Source organism: Erpetoichthys calabaricus, chromosome 3 (assembly GCF_900747795.2).
Source record: "Erpetoichthys calabaricus chromosome 3, fErpCal1.3, whole genome shotgun sequence".
In the NCBI taxonomy this organism is placed as follows: Eukaryota; Metazoa; Chordata; class Cladistia; order Polypteriformes; family Polypteridae; genus Erpetoichthys; species Erpetoichthys calabaricus.
The window spans coordinates 279,423,807-279,448,383 of record NC_041396.2 but is presented as its reverse complement, the minus strand read 5'-3'; the positions used below and the strand labels follow the sequence as shown (position 1 = coordinate 279,448,383).

Genomic DNA, 24,577 nt, shown 5'->3' with positions numbered 1-24,577 from the left:
AATGTAGGTGCCTGGTACTGCTGTTGTTTTTCTGTACTCCTGTGTCATAAATTTAAGATGTCCCCTAATCTATGGAGACCTCAAAATGAACTCATGTTTTTTTCTGTTCTCTCTTTAGCTAAATGAACAAGCTAGGTGATAAAAGGGGGAACTGTTGTTTTTTCTTTGGAGTCTGCCCACATTCTCCAACAGGGCAGTCTCACAGTTTTTTATTCACCAAGAATAAAGAACAAAGAATAAAGAAATTGTTTATTAAAAATTGGTTTTAGACTCCTGTTGTTGATTTCGACTTCAGCGCTCACACTTTGTAACTCACTCAAAAGCGCCGCCTGGTGTACACAGTAAATGAAGAACATACTTGGCCAAGTGCATCATGTTGCCACATTCCGGCTGCTCAAATGTCACTTCTTAGATTATTTCAAATATTAAATCATAACAAGTAAGGATAATCAAAACAGCAAAATTTCCTTTTGAATAGGTCATGTTTTGTGGGCAAACCTGGAATAAGAAACTTAACTAAAAACAGATATGTGGGTTTGAGTATTTTTTAAATTTGGGGTGGGTGGTTTTGGTAGGTAGGTAGGCTGCAAGGAAGAAAAAGATTGCTCCTCGGGTGTTTGGCAATAAATTTCTCAGAATAGGGTCCAGATTATAATAAATGTAAGAAGAGTGTCTTTTGAAAATGGAATGTGTCTGAATACAATCAAAGATGAGACAAAAAGGACAATATAATCCATGAAGACAATGAAAATGTTATCCTAAAATTTCACCAAAATTACCTCCTCTCTCTTTCACTTCTGCAGACAGCCTTCATGTGTACAAAGCCACATACCCCATTTCTACGTGTGTATTTGCTGCCAGCGCTGTGAGGACACAGTGCATTAGAATGTCATACTTTCTAGAGCATTATTAATGACAAGTATGGAGAACACACACTTTTGGCTAATTTTCTTTTTTCTACATCACCAAATTTCTACCAAATGCATCAAAACATTGGGATTTTGGGGAATTTAGTGTTTCTAAATGTACTTTCTTAGCAGATACCTACTGACCTAAATGTATCATCCTGAAAACTTCCGATTTTTAGCTAAATGTGAAATGGCGTTTTGGTTGATAAGTGAGTGAGTGATTTGCAAACTCATCTATAAAAATGTATTGCTAACTTTAGAGATCATTTTAAAAAATGTAATTTAAGACAAGGTAAATAAGCTGCATCAATTAATTTTTGAACATTTAATCCTTAACTTGGTCACTTGACACATGGTGCTGGATAAGTGGTATTTCATAATTATATGGACATTGTTATTTGTCTCTTTGTTACTCTGCTGTCACTATGATAACAATACTCTTCTTGGGGCCTAGTACAGTACCGATTTTCTTATTTGGGTACACTGATTAAAGAGTTTAAGAACCCCTGCATTTGAGAACTAAAAACAGAATCACTGCTTGCAGCAAGGCAAGTGAGATGCACTGTGGCATAATCATCCTAGACCACCCCTCATTCCTTCCAATGACCTTTAAATTCCATGGTGGACAAACCACTATACCCTCCCCCATTCTCTTCGAAAAGCTGTCAACTCTGCAGGGGACAGCAAATTTCAATGCGTGGGAGAATTCAAAGGGAAACTGTAGCTTGTAGCATATGAAGAAATATTTGAAACAAAATTCAATAAACAAAAAAAATACACAAATACATATAAGCGCTGCAAATTGTGATAATGAATAAAGAAAAATCATAAAATGTGAGCGTAAATAAGTAATCGTCACAGAATAGGTTTTTGTTGCTTATTTAATCCTGTCCATAATATTACTTCAAATACAACGTGAAATATGACTTGAATTTAAAACTGTCACATTCACTCAACAAAGCTGAAAGTGAGGGCTCTAGAGAGTGCTGCGTTTTATTTGGTAAATCATCAGTACACTGGACTTGAACCACATCGGACATCTGTCATGTGGGCTGCTAATGAGGAACTCAGCGTTTATAAAGTTTTGCACAGGAATTCAGGGCCAATTTTTTCTTGCACTTGTAATTGATGTGCACAGTCACAACTTAAGACCATGCACAAGCCATACAATTTACAAGTCAAGGAAAGCACATGCGTCCACTTTGCAGAGGATTCATCAACCAAAAAACGGTACCTCCTAGAGCCCACCTTCTTAGCTTTGATAAGTGGATGTGACAGTTTTAAATTCAAGCCGTACTGAATGTTATGTTTGGAGTAATACTACAGACAAAATTCCTAAATAAGCAACAAACATTTTGTGACACATTTACTTATTTACGGTGACATTTTATGATTTTTTTTTTTTCTTTATTTGGGTTATTGGGAGTTCTGTTATTTGCTTTAGTACTGTTCTGGTACTTGCACTGAGGTCCAAAAGCGGTTATGGATACCAAATTTAAAATTTTTGTACCAACCCAAAACTAGTCCTAGTCCACTTTAACAAAATGACGTGTCTGTATCTGTGCGGCGAGAGCTATGTCTCTATTATACTGCTTATGATTTGTGTTTTGAAAAAGCAGTGCTAATGTTTGAGGTGCACCATCTGTTGCAATGAAAAACAAAATCTATTTTATTACTATATGCACAATACACTGCATTGCAAACTCAACACTGAACAGCTAGTGTTAAAAAATAAATATGTATACAGGAAAACACTTTTCAATGATTAGCCAACCAAACTAAAGTAAGTTAACAAAAAGACGACAATGTGCAAACATATACAGGAATTAGGGTCCCTTAAGTTGAATATTTATGAAGAACCGACGTGAGCAAAGTTTTTAAAGAAAAGAATAGTATACAGTTGTTGTGGAGAAGATACGGAGGGGAACAAATTTGGCTGGCCGTTTGTGCAGATAAATAGATGGGGAAAGAGGACAAGACCAAGAGTAAAGCTGAAAATGCCATGAATTAAGTGACAGTGGGTGATGTGAGAAGAAGGGATCCAAACCCTAAGACAGACCAAGACAGCTTAAAACAAGCCTGAACTAGCTTAGGAAAAAAAAAAAAGGTGGGGGAAAACAACTGCAAAAATCATAGAAATTCTGCTAAAATTAGCTCAACAGATAAAATGCTAAGTAAATGAATCTTAGTGCAAGTAACCTATCAGTGTTTAGGACATGTAGCATCGGTTTATCTGACCTTATTCTTTTGCATGTTTTTTCCTTTATGTAGCTCTCTCTCTCTCCCTTAGAGACCCTTCTCCATTTTTTCTTCTTTACCACAATCTTCTGTAAGTTCTGGCATTGCCCTCCTGTTCTTTTTCTCGTTACAGATAAGCCAGTCTCTCTTTCTTTCCGTTTGTCAACATCATTCTTATTCCTGAAAAACTGCTTCTGTTGGACATTTCAAAGTTCTCTCCAACCTTTTACCAGTATGAGAAGAATTGAGGAAAGTCTTGGTACTACAGCAGCTAAGTTACTTTTTGCCTCTTGTTGAAAATCTCCAGTGCTTCTAAATTTTGTCAACTGACTATTTTCCTTTTTTAATATACTTTATGGAACTGTCTACCTCTCATATTAATGGGCCATCTCTAGAATTCATTGTGAATTGGTCTACCTTAGTTTCAAAAAGAAAAACTTGATTCCTAATGGCATTACAGTTACAGCACACAAGTTAATTTGGCAGTGGGCCTAACTCTTGTTACCCAATTACTTTCTTTTTCATCTATGCATTTTGTTGATTTTAACTCTGCTGCTAGGATCTGGGGGATACAGGGTTTGAGGAGTCGTCTCTGTGGGAGAGTACTGGGTACAGTTTGCAGTTTTTCCCCTTTTCAATTGATCTTTGTGTATGTTAAATTCCTTAAATCATTAAAACATTATCACAAAAAAGGTAATCAATTTAATAAATAAGCCTCTCTTAGGCTTAATAAGATTTCTCAAAACATTAAAAGAACTTACGTTTTTTGTCCATCTCTTCACTCCATCATAGCCTTTAGTTCGCAATTTGTCATAAAAAAAGCTATTAAAAAAGTGAACCTAAAAGGAAAAAAAACTCAAAGATTTGTCTGTAGTTTGAGATTTTCATCTGTATCTTAAGATATATTCAATTCTAGTTATTCACAAGCGTTACATTCCTAAAAAGAAAAAACAATTTTTCTCATAGGATCAATGCTTCAGAATCTGCAATTTCCATAATCACTTTTTAAATTTATTTATTTATATTTTTTAACTTCAGGTTGGACACCACCTTAATGGCAAACAGGGTCAGGCAGATGTGTTGGCCCTTCGCTCTTGCCCCTGGGAGATAAGTAATAATCCTCATGCAGGTTAATCTATGGAAACCATGCTATGACTTCTACTTCTGTAGTCAAGTTCAATCATCTTCTAGGCAATCCATCAGAGGTCGTCATCAACCGCAGCAGAACCAACTTGTGGATGTGACTAAACTATTCCTTAATGGGAATTGCTTGTCTGTGGGAAACAGTAGCAACTGCGGTACATATTATAAATGGGTCCAACAACTTACTCATTCCTGTTGGTGCCAGGGAGCCACACATCGATCCATTCAGCATAGCACATATGTACCCCTGGCCATCTAAGTGTATCACAGACCCGTTGCTGCTCACTCTCCTGTTTTGTTGCTACATGACAGGCCTCTCAGAATTTTTTCTTTTTACCCCAGACATGATAGTGGATAGGTGGGAGTAGATTGTGGGTATTGCAAAATGGATTACACTTTTGTAATAATGGATAAATTAATCCCGATAGTGAGGGAAGACCAATGTGATTTGTCATGTGAAGTTGGTATGCATATAAGTCCAGAATAACCAACAGCACTTCTCTTATGAACAGACTTTTATTTAGGCTATACCATGTATAATAATCTGTACAATAATTTAAGGAAAAACACTAACACAAAAAAGCACACACGCACACCAGATAGTCCATTGCACTCTCACTATTAATATTTACAACAATCACATTGTTAATACATAATCTAAATTAATATATTTGAAAGGGTGGAGCAATGGCCTCACAGCTCCAGGAGGATAGTTGCTGAGCACTGATTTAAAACCTATGTATTGAGTCTGCATGTTCTGGCTCCATCTTAAGTACACTGGTAATCCTCTGACACCTACTGTACATCCTGTTGGGGGACTGGTAGCTCATCCAATATTTGTGCCTGTATTGTGACTAATAATGCTAAGACTAGCTACAGCCCTTTCAAACCTAAGCTGGAATAACAGTTTCAGAAAATGGATAGGTGGACTTAATCTATACCTTTTTATGCAAAGACTCAAACAGGATATGGTTAAAACTATCCCAAATGTGAACTCAGAATGATCATTCTTTCTAAAATTTTCATGTAACCACACACAAATATAAATCCATTAAACACTGAGGCAGAGAAATTACCCTTTTAATTTTATTTTTCCTTATCTGTCTCAGAATTGTCATGACCACTACGAGAAACAGTAGGGATAAAGACAAAATACATACAGTACTTTATTTTTAATTTTGAACCAATACTTCTAAGCAAACACTCTGAAGTTATTTTCCATATAAAAGTTATGTAAGAAATGCAAAATTCTCTCACCTTTTCTGGTACTGCATCCATCACCAGATCACCATACATGTTCATAACCTGCAAAATATAAAAAAATGTTAACTTACAATAGAACTGTGTTATGTGACTTTTAAAATACCCTTCTGAATTTACCCTTTAGGAAAATACAACTCAAACTTGTTTACTAGTCCTCCATTTTAGAGAATGCCTCATTCAAATCTAGCTAGAGGATTGAACTGGTGGTTTGGTGTTGTAGCAGAAGTGTAGATTGCTTCTGGAATTTCATGTAGTGAAGTTGCATTGTGATCATTTTCAGTGTGACATGGCTTAGATTATTTGCATGCGACTTCACATTTGTACACAAGGGACAGGGTTCTTAGTTAACAAATGCCACCTTCTCACTCAAGTCAGAAATATAATACCAATGCCATAATACATTTAATATAATTAATCAATGAGTACTGCAACACAAGCACTGTTTGAGAAAGATTAGGTTAACAAATATCACTTATTAAATCGCTAATTTTTTGGATGACCCAGTATAAGGTTGTGAAAATGTTTAATAGCTTGTTAAATATGGCACACTGCTTGTTAACAGCAAACAATAAGTCATAGACATCAATTATTTTTTTGCATCTTGGTATTAAAATTTTTCATTATCATGATTTTCATTAGGTCTTTAAGTTTGTTTAATAAAATCCATTATTTTCTAATAAGCAAACTGGTCAGTATTGACACTGAAGTAGCTGCTGCCCCTTAACATTACTAGGATACAAAAAAATAGCAAACTTCATGGAAATGTGTTAATGTAAAGGAAATTACAAAAAACAAATACAGGTATTTCTAGTTTTATGGGTAACTGTGCATCTTATAATGCTGCAGTTCTCTGAATGAAAAAGACAACACAAAGACCAGTCAATTAAAGAATGAGGTCAATCACAGGTAAAAAAAAATTATTCAATGAAAAAAAAGGTTGCAATAAAAACCTACAGCAGCAGGCGAGTTCAAGAATTGAACTTGATTAGCATCCTTTCCTCTTCTACACAGTAGTGTGCTGGGGAGGCAGCATTAACAGGAAAGACGCCTCACGTCTGGATAAACTGGTGAGGAAGGCAAGCTCTATTGTTGGCATGGAGCTGGACAGTTTAACATCTGTGGCAGAGCGAAGGGCGCTCAGCAGGCTCCTATCAATTATGGAGAATCCACTGCATCCACTTAATAGTATCATCTCCAGACAGAAGAGCAGCTTCAGCGACAGACTGCTGTCAATGTCCTGCTCCACTGACAGATTGAGGAGATCGTTCCTCCCCCAAACTATGCGACTCTTTAATTCCATCCGGGGGGGGATGGGTAAACGTTAACATTTAACATTATACATAGTTATTGTCTGTTTTTCACCTGCATTATCATCATTCTTTAATTTAATATTATTTATTGTATCAGTATGCTGCTGCTGAAGAATGTGAATTTCCCATTGGGATTAATAAAATATCTATCTATCAATCTATCTAATAATGAATTTCCTCCCTCTTCATCACCCACTGCTCAAATGGCAAGATATGGATGAAGAAATAAACAAATGCACACTTTATTTTGATGACATACCTAAATCAATGTAATTGTTGTAATTACATTCATAATTTAAATATTGTGAAGCAATTACAGAACAGACAACAGCAAAATGCTTCATCTTGGTTATTAATTTCCGAGGAGTTATTTCATACTAGCCAACCCGTGGCGTAGCATACGCCGCATAATTATTTATTGATGGGTGAACACTTCCTGAAAGACACAGTTGTCCAAATGGGGTGGGTTTGAGGATACGACTGAGTGAATGAAAAAATGGAACTCTGGAGAGAGCAACATACAATTTTCTGTGACTGAAAACAGGATACGCACGACAGAGCCCCACCCGCCAACTCTAACCCTCATCCCACGTCATGCTCATGTGCTTTTGTCTCTGCTACAGTCCACATGCACCTCTGAGCCACGTTGACTTTTCATTGTTCTTTTCGGTTCCGGCTGCTTTTTGCGTATCCCATGGTCTCCGTCTTGCGTGCCATGGTCGGCTGCTTAGTGAATTATACAGGGAAATCCAGGGAATAAGGACAGTTTGTGAGGTAGCAGCTGCGATAGTTTTACACTCCAGTACACTGCGGTGAATGCTGGTAACAGTCGGGCGGGCGGGCAGGCAGGCAAGCCAACAAAAACACTATGCTCTTAGTATGGTATGAATCAGGTTTTTGTAGACAAAGGTCTTCCCCGTTCCTGCAGAACCATTTAAGAGGAAGCATGTTTGTTGCGGATGGGAATCGCTGTATGCAGTGTGTAAAACAGTTTGCGAGGGTGGACACGGTCGTGCGTATCCCATGACGCATGAGGGGGGTTAGAGTTGGCGGGCGGGGCTCTGTCTTGCGTGCGTGTGTATCCCATGGTTGGGCGACTTGGTGGATTATATATAGAAAAGCAGCCGGAACCGAAAAGAACAATGAAAAGTCAATGTGGCTCAGAGGTGCATATAGACTGTAGTGTGCATGCCTCAAGAGAGAGGGTGGACATGGAAGGAGGGTTAGAGTTGGTGGGTGGGGCTCTGTCGTGTGTATCCCATGGTCTCTGTCTTGCGTGCCATGGTCGGCTTGCTTTTCTGGTGTCCTTTTGCTGGTGGCGCATCTACTCAAAAGCACCATGATATTCCAACAGTGATGGATTAAAAGCCAGTAGTCTGCATGACCATCATCAAGTCCTTCCGTGAGAACCCTAAATACAAAGAGGACTATTTCATTTATGTTAGGTAGAAAGCCCAGAGGGGACTGGGCGGTCTCGAGGCCTGGAACCCCTGCAGATTTTTTTTTTTGTTTTTTCTGTCCCCCCCCTGGCCATCGGACCTTATTCTTTTTCTATGTTAACTAATGTTGCTTTCAAGATTGGGATCCAACATAATATAATAATGCAAACAAAATCTGCACCTTCATATATAGCAAGATAAATCCAAACACTAACCTGATCATTGAGCCAGTTCTGGCCATATAATGTGCTTAGGTCATCCATGGTGAGGACATGTCTTTTATAGTTCACCCGAAACCCACGCAGCATTGCATTACCTGGTAATCGCTGGTAAGACTGGATTAAGTGGTGCACAACTGTTTTTCTGCAAACAATCAAAGAAAACACTCAAAACAGTTTGTGGCAAGTAGCCAACAAAATTCTGACAAATGTGTGTCACATTTCCATAACAAGGATTACCAACATACCTGGCTTGGCTGCTGAAGTTGTCCTGGAAAATCTCCTGAAGTCTATCTACTATTTCATCCACGTGGATGGGTATCAGACTCCCATAACGTTGCATCATCTCATCTAGCATGCCTGTAACAAATTTCCATTTAAAAAATACACCCCAACATGAGGACTCATTTTTTTTTTTCTCCCCAATAAACCGTTTCATACATCAAAGTGCAATAAAAACCAGTTTCCCATGTCAGTCAAAAAAGAAAACTACTAGAACAGAGCAACAATTACTTCCAATTTAAAAAAATTGGAATTTTGCTCCAAAATCCCATCTTTCATTGCCTAAAATCAGACAATGATTTGCAGTGCAGCTCACAGCATTTCCAAAGAACTAATCAGCCTTAAAGTAAAATTAGAGTACAACTCAAAAACGTGGTAATCTTCAGTATATGTTATAGCATTCTTCGTCAGTGTGCTTAGAACAACAAATAAAATCCGACTTACTCAAGAATGTTGTTTTCATAGAAAACCAGTATAGTAATTTAGTGCAAGATGTAGGACAAACACTTCATTTTAAAATAAATGTTGTAATGTTCACACAATTATTCTGCCAGCACCTGTCAAGTTGTGGCCAAGTCATAGTGATTTCACCTGCATGTAAATCCTCAGAGATTCTGACTCATGCTTTCCCAGTGACTTCACTCCACGCAGTATTTTGGTTCCCGAACATCTCTCTTATTATCCATCTCAGGATCTTCTTAAAGCAGGCGGATCCTCAAGTCAACCCTATGCAGCCAGGAAAGCTGCATGGTCAGACCTTCAGGTAAGCAGATTTCCATAATGTTCTAAAGATTTAAGTCTGCACTGAAATTTTCAGTTAACAAACACCCTAACAGAACTGAAATCATCAAATGCCGGCAATGCTACTTATTAGAATATATTAAAGGATCTCCCAAGATCATGTATTTGTTTGATATGGACAAGCCACCAACAAAACAGGATGAAGTCTCCAGTTTCCATTATAACCTGGTAACATGAGTAGCTTTATGGCTCACTCGTACTAGTGGTTTAATAAGATGCATGGCTAGAATACAGTATGTCGAAAGAAATGGCTGGTTGATGTTTAAAGTTTGGCAAGTGTAATTTCAAATGTGCAGCATACATTCTCCCATTTTAGAAGGACGTCTTGCTTTTTCTTCTGTTCTTACAATCTAGATGTGCATTCATTTATTCTCTCTCTCTGTGCTGGAAGAAACAGTAGCACCTCAGAAGCAAAGGAAAAATGCAAAGTGGCCTGTGACAACCAAACGTAATATCATAAATTCATATAATTCTGTAAAATAATAACTAGAACCTTTAAAGAGGTTAGTAAAATAGGCATTATATCACTGTGTTCATAGTTATGATTACACCGGTCTACAAAAATATTTTTGTTTGCTACTGGGAACTTCAGGCCAGCTCTTTAACATTTCACACTGATTTCCTATATGAAATCGGAATTAAGTAGCATGTCAGGTTTTTGAGATGCACATCCTTGATGTTTTGACACTTTTGAATATCAATATAATATATAGCAACACGGTGCTTTTCTGTAGTTTGAACTGTCTTACCAAAATTGTTTTGTGTTTATTCTGAAAATAAACCAGAAGATGATACCAGAGACACGTTAAAACAGGTTTATGTCAATTTACCACAATATAAAAGGAAGGTCAGTGTGCTCAAAAATGTTAAGACACTCTTGCTTTTGTACTTGTACTTCACGTCCATCTCTCTTTGCAAGAACCAACAGTAGTCATCCATCATGCTCGGAGTACATTTTCCCCCAATATCGGTTTTCCATCACCTTTATATCTTGATGAAATCTTTCCCCATGCTTATCACTGACATTACCCAGATTTGGTGGAAAAAAGTCGAGATGAGAATGTGTTAAAAAAAAAAAAAAAAACAAAAAAAAAAAACACCAACAAAAAACAAAATGCATCTTCAGTGACATTCTGGCTCCCATAAGCGGATATGCTTTCAGCATTTTCTCCATAAGCTCAGCATAATTCTCTGCTCTGTGACTGGCAAGAAAATTCTGGACAACCTGCATGAATGTTTCCCATGCTGCTGATTAAATTGGCTTCAGTTTTCTTTTGAACTAATCGTCAAGCATCGTTCACGGATTTCAGGGCCAACCAAAACACATTCCTTAAATTTTGGCTTCACTTTGAGACCAAACTTATTTCTTAAATGCTGAAACGCAACACTGTTTCTGTCCATCACCTTGACAAAATGTTCAAAGTAATGGTGAAGTTAATAAACGAAAGGTCCTGAAATGCAATGTTATGTTAAGGATACAGTAAAACTGACTACCTACTGCAGCGTCATCTCTGAATTGTGTCATTATGCTTTAGTCATATAACACTTGGTAATCCGTAACAAATTTTTTTCCACTAATTAAAAATAATAATAATAAAAAAAATTAATGGTTAAAAATTAATTATTAAGGTAAATAACTCAGTTATTAGTAACATGTGGCAATTTCATTTCTCAATAGCAACCTTAGGGGAATTACCGGTATTTATCAAAATGGTTATCCCTTCTTTACTGTCCAGTCACCCTAGTTGTCCAAGACCTAGAACATCATAACTAAAAAAATGGGACGTGCTAGACGAAAACTGTTTTCAGGTTTGGAATCACCGTATTTATCAAAATGGTTATCCCTTCTTTACTGTCCAGTCACCCTAGTTGTCCAAGACCTAGAACATCATAACTAAAAAAATGGGACGTGCTAGACGAAAACTGTTTTCAGGTTTGGAATCACCAAGTGAAATTTGTTAAAGTACAGGCAAAAGAATCTCAGTAGAGAAATGCCAATTGACCAATTAATTACTTGTATTTTTCTTGATAGATGAAAACAAATGTGATTCATAAACTCTTTCTTGGAGGCAATCCACATTCAGATGTGAGGTTGAATGTTTGATTTTAAAAGGTACTGCTGTTTTAAACAAGCAACAAAGCCAACAAATAAGCATTTAGGATTATTATTTGTGTTTTAGTCAATACATTTTCTCTTAGGTAGCTAGCTCAGTCACTGAAAATCTACATGCTCCTGGGCGATATAATGTGGGCTCTGCCAAAGAATACTAACAAGCTGCTTTACAACCCACCTTGGGCAGGAAGAGAATCATTATTTACAGGACTGTCAACACTGCAAACAAAATGCTACAGTACTTTCAATATTAGCAAGATATTTGGAGCTTTTGTCTTCAGCTTGTGGGATAATTGAACTGTGGTTTGTATAACAAGCCCTTACCCTAAATCTAGCTACTCAGAACTAAGGAAGGAAGCCACTGACCAATCTAGTCATTACTCCGATTGTTACTGATTTCATCAGACTTTTTTGATGGGTGAAAGAAGTCAAATAAATATTAGGATGGGAACAACCAATAAAGGAAGAGGACCCTGGCACACTCCTACAAGGACAACAAAGCACTTTTCCCAGTTTACATGTCACTGATTCTCTCTATTTTTACAAGCATTGTTGCCTCTGGATTCGTTTTCCACCAGATAAACCTTGAAACAGTTTTTATGACCTAAAGTGAAGTCACCTAGTTGTTGCAGATAGACTGGCAAAAGCAGAAGCTTAAAAGAATCAGAAAGCTACTAACTTAAAGTTCTTCCAGGCTTTGTAAGATGAGCAAAACATTGTTATGTCAAGTGAAAGGAAGGAGAGATGGCTGCTTTGACCAACTCTATAAGAATAAGAAGAAAAAATAAATTATACCCCCAGTAAACTGTCAAAGGCCATAGGTTTATTATTAATACAATTCTAAATATGTCAGTTCTGTGCTCAACCCTTTTATCATACACAAAGAATTTTAGACAGGTCTCTTGTTTGTACAGCTCTTTGGTGGGTGGGTGTTTTATTATGGACAGTTTTCAAAGTATACCATTGTACTTGCTACATTAGTTTCACTTGCTGATTTGTTTCTAAATAAAATGAGAAAAGGAACATATGCTCATGATCCACATCTCGACAGCTATCTAGAAGCAAGGAAGTGCAGCTGTTACCCTGCTAGGAAACCAACATATATTACTCTTAGAGCCAGCATCCATCATGTTCACATCATTACCGTAATATACTGCCACCTTCAGATTGCTCCAAGAGAACAGAGGCTTTCCATCTTAAGAGTATTACAATAGTGAAACAAAGAGGGGGAGCTTAAATTAAAAAAAAAAAAAAAAAAAATATCCAGCTATTTTCCCCAAACATTATTTACCTTGAATACAGGAGATGTGCTCTTCAGAAAGTGAAGCTTGTAGATTAGCATTCGATTTTTCTTTGCTGACCATACTACTAGGTGCCTGACTTTGTGTCGATTCTTGCAACTGCATTGAACTATCATTGAACATACCACTGACTTGCATATTAGATGAATCAGGCACCAGGAAACCATTTACACCACATGAAAGGGAATCTAAAAATTAGAGGAATATAATTAAAGCTCATACACAAAACATGTCAAGTGATCAAAATCTAGCCAACTTTCCTCACGTTACTTGCACATTTGCATATGTTAAACAGAATAAACTGGCATGAGAATAGCATAATAGCACCACAACTTAAAAATCTCTAGAAAGAAGACTTCATAGCATAAACCTTGCAATAAACACCTTTCATGACAGCAAAAAGCAAAGAGAAGTCTTAGCTTTTATCTAACATTTACATTCAATTTAATGTTCATGCATTGTTTACTTAAAAAAAAAAAATGCTAATGTTGTGATGAACGTGTCCTACAAAATGAACAATATGCATTAACTATTTGCACCATTTTCATAATGAAACATCAGAAAAAATATCCCTAACCAAATATGGGGGGGGGGGGGGAGACTTGATTTTAAGTATTTTTTTTCTTCACGCATTGTATGTATACTATCTATTTGTATGAGGCACACCAATGTTTCAATTGCGAGGACACGCTTGTGAGATCACTGCCAGACAACTGTTCAAATAAAATCACAAAATAAAATGGCACAGATCAGCATCAAACATGTAAATATAAAGTCTGACATCAAGGACAAGGAGTCTTCATAAAACAAAATTAAATTTCAGTATTTTCAGATAACTTTTTTTTTTTTTTTTTTTAAATATATATAAAAAAAAACCTGTTGAAAACATTCTTTGGAGTAATGAAGAAGGCAAAGCAAAACTGCTTTAAATATCTGGAGAGAAATCTTTACATCAGTGGACAGAAGACTTCTTTTGGCTGCTCCCGTTAGGGGTTGCCACAGCGGATCATCTTTTTCCATAAGTGGACAGAAGACTAAAGGAAGAAAAATAGAACATGTTCCTTTACTCCTCAACTGGATGTACACTAGGCCAGTACTCCGGATAGAATCACAACTAGTAAAATTAACATAAAAACAAGCTCAGGTACAATTCAAAATGAAAATGCAGTCCGAGAGCAGTCACATTGCATGGACATGCACATCCGCAACTGCACGCGTCCAGATTTTTGTGTCTCTGTGGTGCTTTGTGCTTCAATGTTTTTAAAGAAAAGCCACTGCACATTTGCGAAATTATTCTGCACCTGGGCAGCATCGTGCACATAATTGCTTGATAAACAGAACAGCGAGCGCATCCTCTGCCCATGACCAAAAGTGTCAGTGTTCTTTCGGTTTGGAGTACAAACATTCTTTACAGAATCACGGAAGTCTCTCAATGGGATTAAAGCCGGACTTGCACATTCATTAATTGCCCTGACATGGAGTGAACACAAGGACTAAAACAAATTTTTATAACTTGGAGGAATATTAAAATTCATTGTTAAATAGGCCTAGCTAAAAATAATAGTTTGTAAGTTACACTAGGAGCTCACAGTTTATTGCCAGGTTTAACTAAATGTAAATTAATGTATTAATGTATAATTCTTAAAATACTAACAAATATCATTAATGACAAATGCACACTTGGGAGAAAAGCACATTAATGCCATTAATACACAAAAAAGTAAAAAGTTTGTGATCAGCAAGGTTATGAAGAGAAATCTAAATAATTTGATTAAGGTTTAAAATTGCTGCCAAATGGAAGTGTTATCCTATTCAGTTAACATTCATGAACATTAGCTAGTCATGAGTCACGACATGACCTTGTGCTGCTGACAAACTGTTCAATCATTTCAGAACATTTGTTCATAATAATGGAAGAAAATGCATGCTCATTTTTCATTTGTAATGTTTCTTGGTTGTTCTTTCTGAAGCTACGAAAAGTTGAAGGCAACACCTACACTACATATTTTGTTTCTAGGTATACTTAGAAAAAGAAAAAGTACATAAAATGTTGGATTTTAGACAATGATTTTTTTAATTGACTCTTTTTCAGAAAATGTATTCTGTCTTACTTAGGGATTGTCAAGGTTGAATTATGTCATACTGAAAATCAGCATGCTAATGCTGATTCACAACCATATATTTGTCAAGCGAGAGTAAAAGCTAAATGTGTGTGCCCAAGTGCTCTGCTTTAAAAACAAATAATAAATAAATAAATAAATAATAAAACTGGCAACCTGTATGGAGATGCTCCCTAGAATGGAGACCATTTATTTAAAGGGTACACATATACACCATTTTTCTACAGACTGGCAAAAGTGCAATTCAATTCTCCTAACAGCATTTTTTCTAATGAGAAATGGATTAGAAGCTCTTCGAAAAAAAATGCACACAAAAATACTGCACAGAAGGCACACCTGGCCAAAATGAACAAAGACATTGTATGTATAGCTTAAAAACATTGTCAGTACAAACCGTGAAACGCATTTATCTTTAGTGTGAAACCTATATTGTTCCACTTTTTCAGAACAAAATGTGCCACAAAAGTATGCATGCATGCATACACATGGTATTTATCACTTTATCTGGTTCAAAGTCTGCTGAAAATATTATGATTTTTACAGTTATAAGAAATGTCACAATTTATACATAACTATCCAGTTTCAATTTGTTTTAATTCATAAACATGGTAAACAGTAGTGGTATTGTGAAGTGTACAAATTACTAGAAGAGTGTGATATAATAGCTGATATAGTGTACTTGACGAAATTCTTCTTGCAGTATGATTTGGGATGTGTGACTGGAGGAATTACACATATGCTAAAAATTACTTGAAAACTTGTCAACACATTTAAATGTAAAATAAGCATTAAAAAAAAATGTGGAAATCTGTTCATGCAAAAAAAGGAAGCAAGAAATTTGATTTTTATGTTTGTGTACTAGCGTTTCAAAGTAACGTCTTTGTGTATGGACCTGTATGTGAATAGTGTGTAAGTGAGCCTACACCTTTAAGAATATCATCCAGAGTGATGGATGAGCTTAACCCTCAAACTGTACTTCTTGTTAAAACTGAACACATTGTTGAAGCATTCACAGTTCATGCATGCAGCTGTGATTAAAGCTGAGAGAGGGGAGAAAAAAAATAATAATAATTTACTGTAGTGGTCACTGGCAGTTGACAAAAGCCCAGGGCTGAAGCACAGCTGCTTAAAATGAACTGTTATAGAAAAGAAAAAAATTGCCTACATTGTATATGTACCATCAGAAATAAAAAAACATCCATCCATCCATTTTCCAACCCGGTGAATCCGAACACAGGGTCACGGGGGTCTGCTGGAGCCAATTCCAGCCAACACAGGGCGCAAGGCAGGGAACCAATCCCGGGCAGAGCGATAAAAAAAAAAAAGCCTTTAGTGAAATTTTCAAGTTTAATCAATAATATTATTTGTGGGATGACATATTGAAGGTGGTTAGCACCACCATGTCACAAGTCTATAGGTTTTGGTCACTCAGCATATTCTGCCCATAATGTGTATGGATTTAGTAAATACTATGTTTTTCCTCTTACATCATTAAAATGTTCTTAAGTTAAAAAGTAATTCCAAACTGGCTCCATTTGACTATGGGGTATGAGCATGAGGGGATTGATCGAATTGATATTCTTTCCAGGATTGACTGCTGCTGTACACTCAATGCTGCCAGGACAAGCTCCGACTAGCAACTACTGTGAATTGCATTATGCAAGTATGAGATTATGTCTTGTCATTAAATTATCTTTTTTTGGTGCTTTGATTCTATGCTACTCTCAGTAGTCATAACCATTACTTTGAATACAGTGCTTGTAACAATTGATTTCTGGTATTTTAAAGTATTGTTAAAAATACATTATTTTTGATGTTACCTCCCATCACCAGCACTGAAGTAAAACAGAAAAAAGAGAGTGTTTGACATAATTAAAAGGTCCTAAAACATCATGTGACTTACACATTCAACTGCAATGCATTATTATTCAAATTTTAGTTTTGAAAAAAATACACAACAGATCATTACAGCTACACTAACCTGTTGCATTTGCAGAAGCAACCATCTCACTATTGGGTATGTCTGTGGCATCAACTCTCTCACCTATCGTGGCGCTCCCTTGCTGAAGCTCTACAGAGTGTGAATAGACTGCAATCTCTGAGCCAGAAGGATGGAGAGAGCCAAGCAGATGCTGATCCGAAGTTGAACCATTTAACAGCTCAGAAAAAGACTGTGAGTCACAACTGCCACCTGCATCATCCTCTTCCTCCACTTCTGTTTCTTCAAGAGTATCAAGATGCTGCCTTTTGGCAACAGCACCAATTTCCCCTGGCATCTCTGAAAGGGACATGGGAGACAGACTACCAAATGAACGAAATCTTTTGTTCCGTCTACTGATGAAAGATCCACTCTTTAATGCCAATCTGCCCCACCTGCGAAAAGGAAATAAAAAAGAGGTCCAAGGGTAAAGGAGCATGTTAAATCCCCTTCTCCTCTTTTTCAGTCGTTTAATTTTTTTTGCCCTTCGAAATAAAGGGAGGCCGTTGAATGATGATGGAGAATGATATGATTTGTACTTTGGTAGAGCTTGTGTAGAACAATGATCTTGAAATCCCCAGTCAGTGCTGGCAACAGTGTCCCAGCTTTCATTTCCTTCATCTTCCCCCGTTTCTTCTACCGTCTCCAAGACTTCTCCATCCTCAACTTCCTCCTCATTTTCACGCACACTTTCTAGAAATTGAGTCATTTTACTGGAAGGTACTTTTTTTACCAATGGTGAGGACCACAAAGGCCTGACCCTATGCCTCAGTTTCTCTCGTCTCCCAACAGCCCCCTGATTTATGTATTTGAAATGCTGCATGTTACTAGGGGACTCATTTAGATGCACATAGGTCTTGATAGTCTCAAGTCCCTCTGTTCCTTCTTCCTGAAACTGAAAACTCAGGCCTCGAGGCACATCAGGCTTCCAGCGATTTCGTACCAATGCTGTACCACTGTCTCGCATTGTTTTCAACACACTCTACAGGAGGAAAAACAAATACCATAAGCCATTTTTGTAAACATGGTTTAATATCCAAAGGCAATTCTAAGCAAAAGATAAAGAATTAAAAACATACCCAGACCCAATATCCGCACCAACAGCTGCAAAATATCCAATCCTAGTTGTCCTATAACTGCATTAGCCACTGATGAAAGCTGATTGAAGAGCAGATATGGAAATCAGAACCCTGCCTCAAAAATGAAAGAATAAAAAAAAAAAAATAGTTTATGAAACATATGGTACCAAACTTTGGTTCTAAACATGGCAGTGTACACAACTTTATTTTAGTCATATTGCACTATTACTAATTAGCTGGGATTGGCTTTAAATTAAATTACTATCTGTAAGGGACTTCACAATTTCTGCATTGTTAAAATGATTTTAAACTACGGGCATTCTCCTGCCCATATACAAATTAGATAGGTCAGTTTTAAATCTATTACTTTTTTGTTGTTTTTACAAAATGTCTAAAACTGCAACCTAATGTAAACACTGAAAATAAATATCCATTAATTTAGGGGGCAAACAACAATACACACACACAAAAGGCATTTGGCATATGTGACACTTTGCAAGTCATGAAGAAAAAAATTGCCAGAATACTGTTTAAAATGTTGCATTCATATTAAAAGCAGATTTAGCCAAGAACCTCCATTTTAAACAAGCATGTTAAAAATCATTCAAGTACTAAAGACTGCAAGAAAGATTGTTTTTACCGCGTAGCTTAACTGGAATATTAAATAAACTAAAGCTGACCAACACATGTTCCACACTTTTACTGAAACAAAGTTTATCTCTATTATCCTTAAAGAAAAAGAGCAAAGTTTATGACAGGAGATGAAATGAATGGTCAGGGAACCAAAGCTGATACAAAAATATATGTTTTTTCTATTTTAAAATTGTGGGTAATGAGATTCAATTCAATGGTAGATTGTAATATGTTATTACCTTTTCATAACAAGAAAAATATATAATATAGATACAATTTTACATAAAACAAATTTTATATTTATAATGCACTGAATATATCAAAAATGGATTCAAATTTTTTGCAGTTCCAACAAAATGGGTGATCCAAGTTTCTATGAATATAGTATCAGACATCCTTTGTAAAATATTCTGGTTAGAAGGGCACAAGTCAGAGAAGTAAACAACAAAGAAATTATAAAATATTGGGAAAAATAATAAATGATAAAAAAAATTCTAGGGCTTAAACATATGTTAAAGGTAAAATGAAAGACAATGCTCTGAAAAACAATGTAAATCAAATCCAACAACAGCTTGTTGAAAAACTGATACATGGACACTGACTAAATGGGAAAAATTCTAGGGTAATAGGAACAAAACAGTTTATTATAACCTCCAAACAAGGCAATGTATTTGGTATAACATTACACAAAATGAAAAGAATAAATATTAATACTCTGAAGGTTTCTGGTTAAAGGAATATCAAATGGGGTGGTTCTATGCCTGAAATACTTGACCACAGAATGCAAAGTGAATGAAGCAACATCTGCAGTCTGCAAGATGCAAAGATTAACACTTAGGGGTGTGTGATCATGGCAAAAAATGCAATATTTTCTGGGTCTTTGATGATAAAGCTAGATCAGTAAAACTAACATGTTTTTAAAGGATGCAAAATATCATAATTGTTGTTAAGAGGCCATTAACTGTAGATTAATGGAAACAGTTAAGGAAAAAGGTCTTATTTACTTAAAACTGAAGTAAAAAAACAAAAACATTAAGATCAGCAGTCAAAGTATTACTGAGAGTGCAAGTATGAGTAAACCATTTCAAAGTGGCCTACAGGATTTACACAAAAAATTGCATTAAGTCCAATAAAACTATTATAATGAGAACATTTTAAACAGACACCCTTAATGTAAACAGATATGAATCCAAAGAGAATAAAATAATCATTTATATAGTTCAATTATAATTGAACTAGAGTGCATGAACATAAATTTCAGTCTGAATAAACAAACTGCTCTGCTGTAAGGTGAACTGTGTAGCATACAAGCAAGAACAAAAACTTAACATATTGTACTATAGTATAAAAGTCCAAAGTTCTGCCACACACTGCACACGAAAAAAACATAGCATTTGTAAACAAGTTCTGTTATATATTACACAAAGATACCAAAAAAAACCAAAAAACTTGAACATTTTAAACAAAATACCAACTTTGAGCCCTGTCCAATATTGCAGAAAAGATATCACAAAAAATAAAACCATTGTAAAATTCTACTGAAGAAACTTCAAGTTGTGTAACAGAAGCACCAGTCTGTCCACAGCATCTGGCTTCAAAGCAGCACGATTACATACACATAACATTTCTACTGGTGCTGAAAACCCCCTCAACAAGGGCTGCTTGAGGCAGGGATGCACACGTACTTTTTTGCAAGTTTCCTCAATTTGGGGAAAATTTACTCCTTGTATTTTCCACCAATCAAATGGATTTAGATCACTGCCCACCTCAGGTATTATCAACTACATCTTGATCTCTTTTTCAATGGTAGTGAGCACAGAGTTTCCTCTGAATTACTGTGATTTTTAAACAGCTGCCAAAAGACTCCACCGCCCCTCTCTTTTTTGCTCCATCCCTTGTGCCATTACCTGCTACAACTTCTGCAGCCATAGGGTGAGCTGAATCAGTTGAGGGGCCTGGGGTAGGACTGTCTTACTCGGTCACCATAGTAATGAGTTCTGTCATAGCTACTGTTGTAATGTCATCATTGTAGAGGTTTTCGATTAGTGGGTTAACTACGGATGCCAGACTCTAAAGCTCTTCCACACAGTCTTCTGTGTTTTTGGTGTTCAGATACATTAGATTGGTTTGTTTGATCTTTTTGGGTAGGTCTGTGTCACCGCCAGGACTTCAGTGTTGAATAAGGTCAAAACAGGTTTTAAATAAACGGTTGAAAGTTGCTCACCTGAAAGAGCATCTGTGAAGTCCAGAAGGGGGCTAAGTGCTTTACTTACTGCCTCCAGCACCTCAACCTCTTGACATGTTGGAACAGGATACCTGTGCTTTTTTTCTGCATTCAACACATGAGTGGCCTTTTCTTGTTCAATAAACCTCTGTCTCTTATAATCTCATGCCTTCCAAGTAAACAATAGTAAATGCCCTGGGTATTTATTAGCCCTTTCTCATGCTAACACATGAGATTCCATGCTTAAATCAAAAACTTGTGTGTGTGTAGAATATTCTGATCATTCAGCATCCCTGGTCACAGATCACCATCCACAAAAAACGCACAACTCCAGTATTTCCCTCCATAAAAAGGATCATTCTTTCAGAAAACGGGTCTCTTATCCTTCCTAACGTAGATCATCCTTCAGTGAAAGGCTGCCAATAAGGAATATCAGAAACCACTGTGTGGCATTCGGTCAATGTTAAACTAAAATGTCATTGAGTGAAAAAAGGGATGTACAGCAGCTATGAACAAATTCTTTCTAATAAACTCAGCTTTCTAATAAACTCAGCTTTTGAGAAAAATCTGTGGTGGGAGGGAAAGAAAGAGCTGTAGAGGCAAGTAGCCCGAATAGGGGTAGGATGGAGAGGGGACAGGAGATGGGATTTCAGTGCAAGTTTTTTCTTTCAATATTTTAAAACAAGTACTTTGGAATCAATGGTCCCCAACTAGGGCTGCAACTAATGATCATTTTGGTTGTCAACTAATCAATTTTTTTTTCGATTAGTCACAATTATTTCATGCCTGACTATTTTGAAGTCTGCGACCTGTGGTTGTACATCCTGTTCTGGGCTCCGGTGCATGTCTTCCCTCATCTGCTCACGTCTGTCCACCTGTGAATGTCACCCTGATGTCTCTGTATTAACATGGTTATTAAAATTAATAATAACCAAATTAAAATAACCAGTGAAACACATGAATTTGAAAATAATCAGATGTTTTTATATTAGTGTGTCCATCACAATAAAAAAAATACATTACACAATATAAACTAAAGTGTATGTAGTCTTTAAACAAAAAAAGTGCATTTAACTTAACCAAAAAATAAATTGTTAAAACAAACGTTTTTCATATTTTAGTAATAAATGTTTCTTGGGTCTAAAGTATTGAAAAGTTGCTTGAAACCATCCCTCGCAACTGCCTGAATTGGCACAATATCTTTTGAGATGCAATTGGTGACAGCATTTGTTAAATCATGCCATCTGTTGCTTTTCTTGTAGTATGGCACTTTTTTGCAGAATGATTCCACTAAAGTTTGCCAAGTGTGTTTTTGTGCTTGTACCTTGGGTGACTCTGTCCACTCCTGAAGCTTTTCATATTTATCATATATAAACAAAATGTATTATTATATTCTGTGCGATGGTTAGTTTGCAGATGGTGATCAAGTTAGTTGTCTAGTCATCTTTAATGGCAACCGGTTTCTGACAGTTTGCAGATTTATGTCTTTTGAGCAACATTAGTCTTTTTTAAAGCCAAACCACTTCCACGTTAAAGTGCAACTACTAAGATTATGAAGCAGTTTTATCCTCTGGAGTTGTTTGCTCACTAATTTTTTTGTCAACTATGCCAGCTTAACTTGTGGTGCTCTGACTGTGCATGCCTATGCACTTTGCTCATTTGCAGTACTTTTATCCTGTTAGGTTACAAGAGACAGTGACTGTGTGGACTCTCAGGGCATGTTTGCTATTGCTTTTTGCAAAGTAAGCGACATACTCAATTGTTTTAACGATGTGCAAGCTGAAATTATTAAGATATCATAGATGATACATATCACATACTCCTAATAATCACATCAGCTGACTGGAGTAGACTAAAGCTATGCTCAACATTATGACATTTTCATTTAAAAACAAAATCTATCTACACTAGCATTTTCATATTATAAGTATCCCTGTCCACACTAAAATGACTGAAAATACATAGGATGTAATTGTTCACATACACGGACTATGAAAGGGCAGTGCAGCTGTGGGCGAAAGGATTTATCGAGTAACAGTAGTGACCTGTATTTGTTGGCATTTTGTAAATGCACGAAGCATTCAAACTGTAGGAAATACAGTTTAGATCCTTAGAGGTAAACAACTGTTATGGTAAGCAACTCTTCTGTGTCTGCTGTGATAGAATGTGTTTTTCTTCGATTAAGGTTGACAGATCAGGGAATGAAATGTTGTAATAAGGATGAAATTGGGGAAAGTCTACATAATAAACACCAACAAATCAAAGTGCAATTAGAATCTGTGTTTTCACCCATCTACACTGCAACACTGAGCTGGCGTTTTCAGAATACAGCTCTGGAGAAGATTTTCAAACATGTTCAGCTGATAGCTGGTCCTCCTGCCAAAGCTCAAAATAGTTTTGAACTCCTTGGCTCTTTGTGGACTTTTGCAAACCTCATGCTTAGAATCTTGGGGTTATTTCTGACAGTAACCTCTCTTTTTTGAGAAACAGATATTATGTGGTCAAGAGTTGCTTTTACCACCTTCATCTTTTAGCCAAGGTTAAAAACCATTATTACCTCCAAGCAACCTTGAAAAATTACTCATGCTTTTATTTTTTTCTCAGCTTGATTACAACAACTCATTGAATTCTGGGATCAGCAATTTTTTCTGAATTGTTTGTTATATACCAGCCATCCAAAGAGCTCAGATCTGCTGGTCAAGTTGTGTGTAGTTTTACACTTAGTATGAGGGACAACAAAAGGGAACAGGAATTTTGCAGCAGCTGCACCTCATCTATGGAATGCTTTACCTAATTACATTAAGAAGTCACCATCAATTGAACTGTTTAAAACTCAACTTAAATCACATTTCTATTCTCTAGCTTTCTGTGACCTTCAGGGATACTGATGGTTCCCTTCCTCTTGTTTTATTTCAGTGTACTACTGGTTTGTATTGTGTTTTATTGTATTTTATTCTATTTATGTTTATCATATGTTATTGTAAAGCACTTTGTCTACAGTATTACCGGTTTTTTAAATGTGCTGTATAAATAGACATGTATTAGTAAACTACTAACGACAATTAACATTTCCATCATCCATCTCAGAAAACATTTCTAAACATTAAAACTTCTGAACTATGGTTGTCAAAAATATCAAATTAAAAAAATGTTACAATTTAACTTGGAGATAAACTGTTTCAGTACTAATTTTTCATAGCAATCATTACGAATGCACTTCCAGATCACTTTTGCTTTTGACAACTGAACCTCGTAAGCGACCAGCGGGCATGGCTATAGCTGCAGCCCCATTTGCACTCACAAGGGTCAGTAAGGGGACAACTTCAGCAGCATCACAGCCTTCTCCAGCACACTTACATGACGAAGAGTGCAGCCAGAGTGGTGTCTGGAAATACTTTGGTAGCTAGGCATCTAACCTCTAAATATCAGAAACATTAGTAAACAAAGCTTGTAAACATTTGAACTAGTGGTGTGATGTTTGTTTCTTTTCTACAGATAAAAAACTAACTTTAAAAAAAATAGGTTAA

At 36.4% G+C, this 24,577-nt stretch overlaps 1 protein-coding gene across 5 annotated transcripts in view; it reads right to left on the bottom strand.

The window, feature by feature from the left end:
- LOC114649020 (sentrin-specific protease 3-like) overlaps positions 1-24,577 on the bottom strand; it is a 65,857-nt gene that overhangs the window by 26,526 nt on the left and 14,754 nt on the right. For 2 of the 5 annotated variants that reach the window (XM_051925233.1, XM_051925234.1), the window contains exons 2-8: positions 18,194-18,304; positions 17,118-18,094; positions 13,007-13,204; positions 8,768-8,879; positions 8,517-8,664; positions 5,547-5,594; positions 3,908-3,985 (exon numbers count right to left, since the gene is read on the bottom strand). In XM_051925233.1, coding sequence (XP_051781193.1) covers positions 3,908-3,985; positions 5,547-5,594; positions 8,517-8,664; positions 8,768-8,879; positions 13,007-13,204; positions 17,118-18,081 — 1,548 coding nt within the window. In that variant the 5' untranslated portion in view covers positions 18,082-18,094; positions 18,194-18,304. Of the gene's footprint in view, positions 1-3,907; positions 3,986-5,546; positions 5,595-8,516; positions 8,665-8,767; positions 8,880-13,006; positions 13,205-17,117; positions 18,097-18,193; positions 18,309-24,577 lie in introns of all 5 variants that reach the window. The other 3 variants (XM_028798428.2, XM_028798427.2, XM_051925235.1) reach the window with 3 other exon arrangements.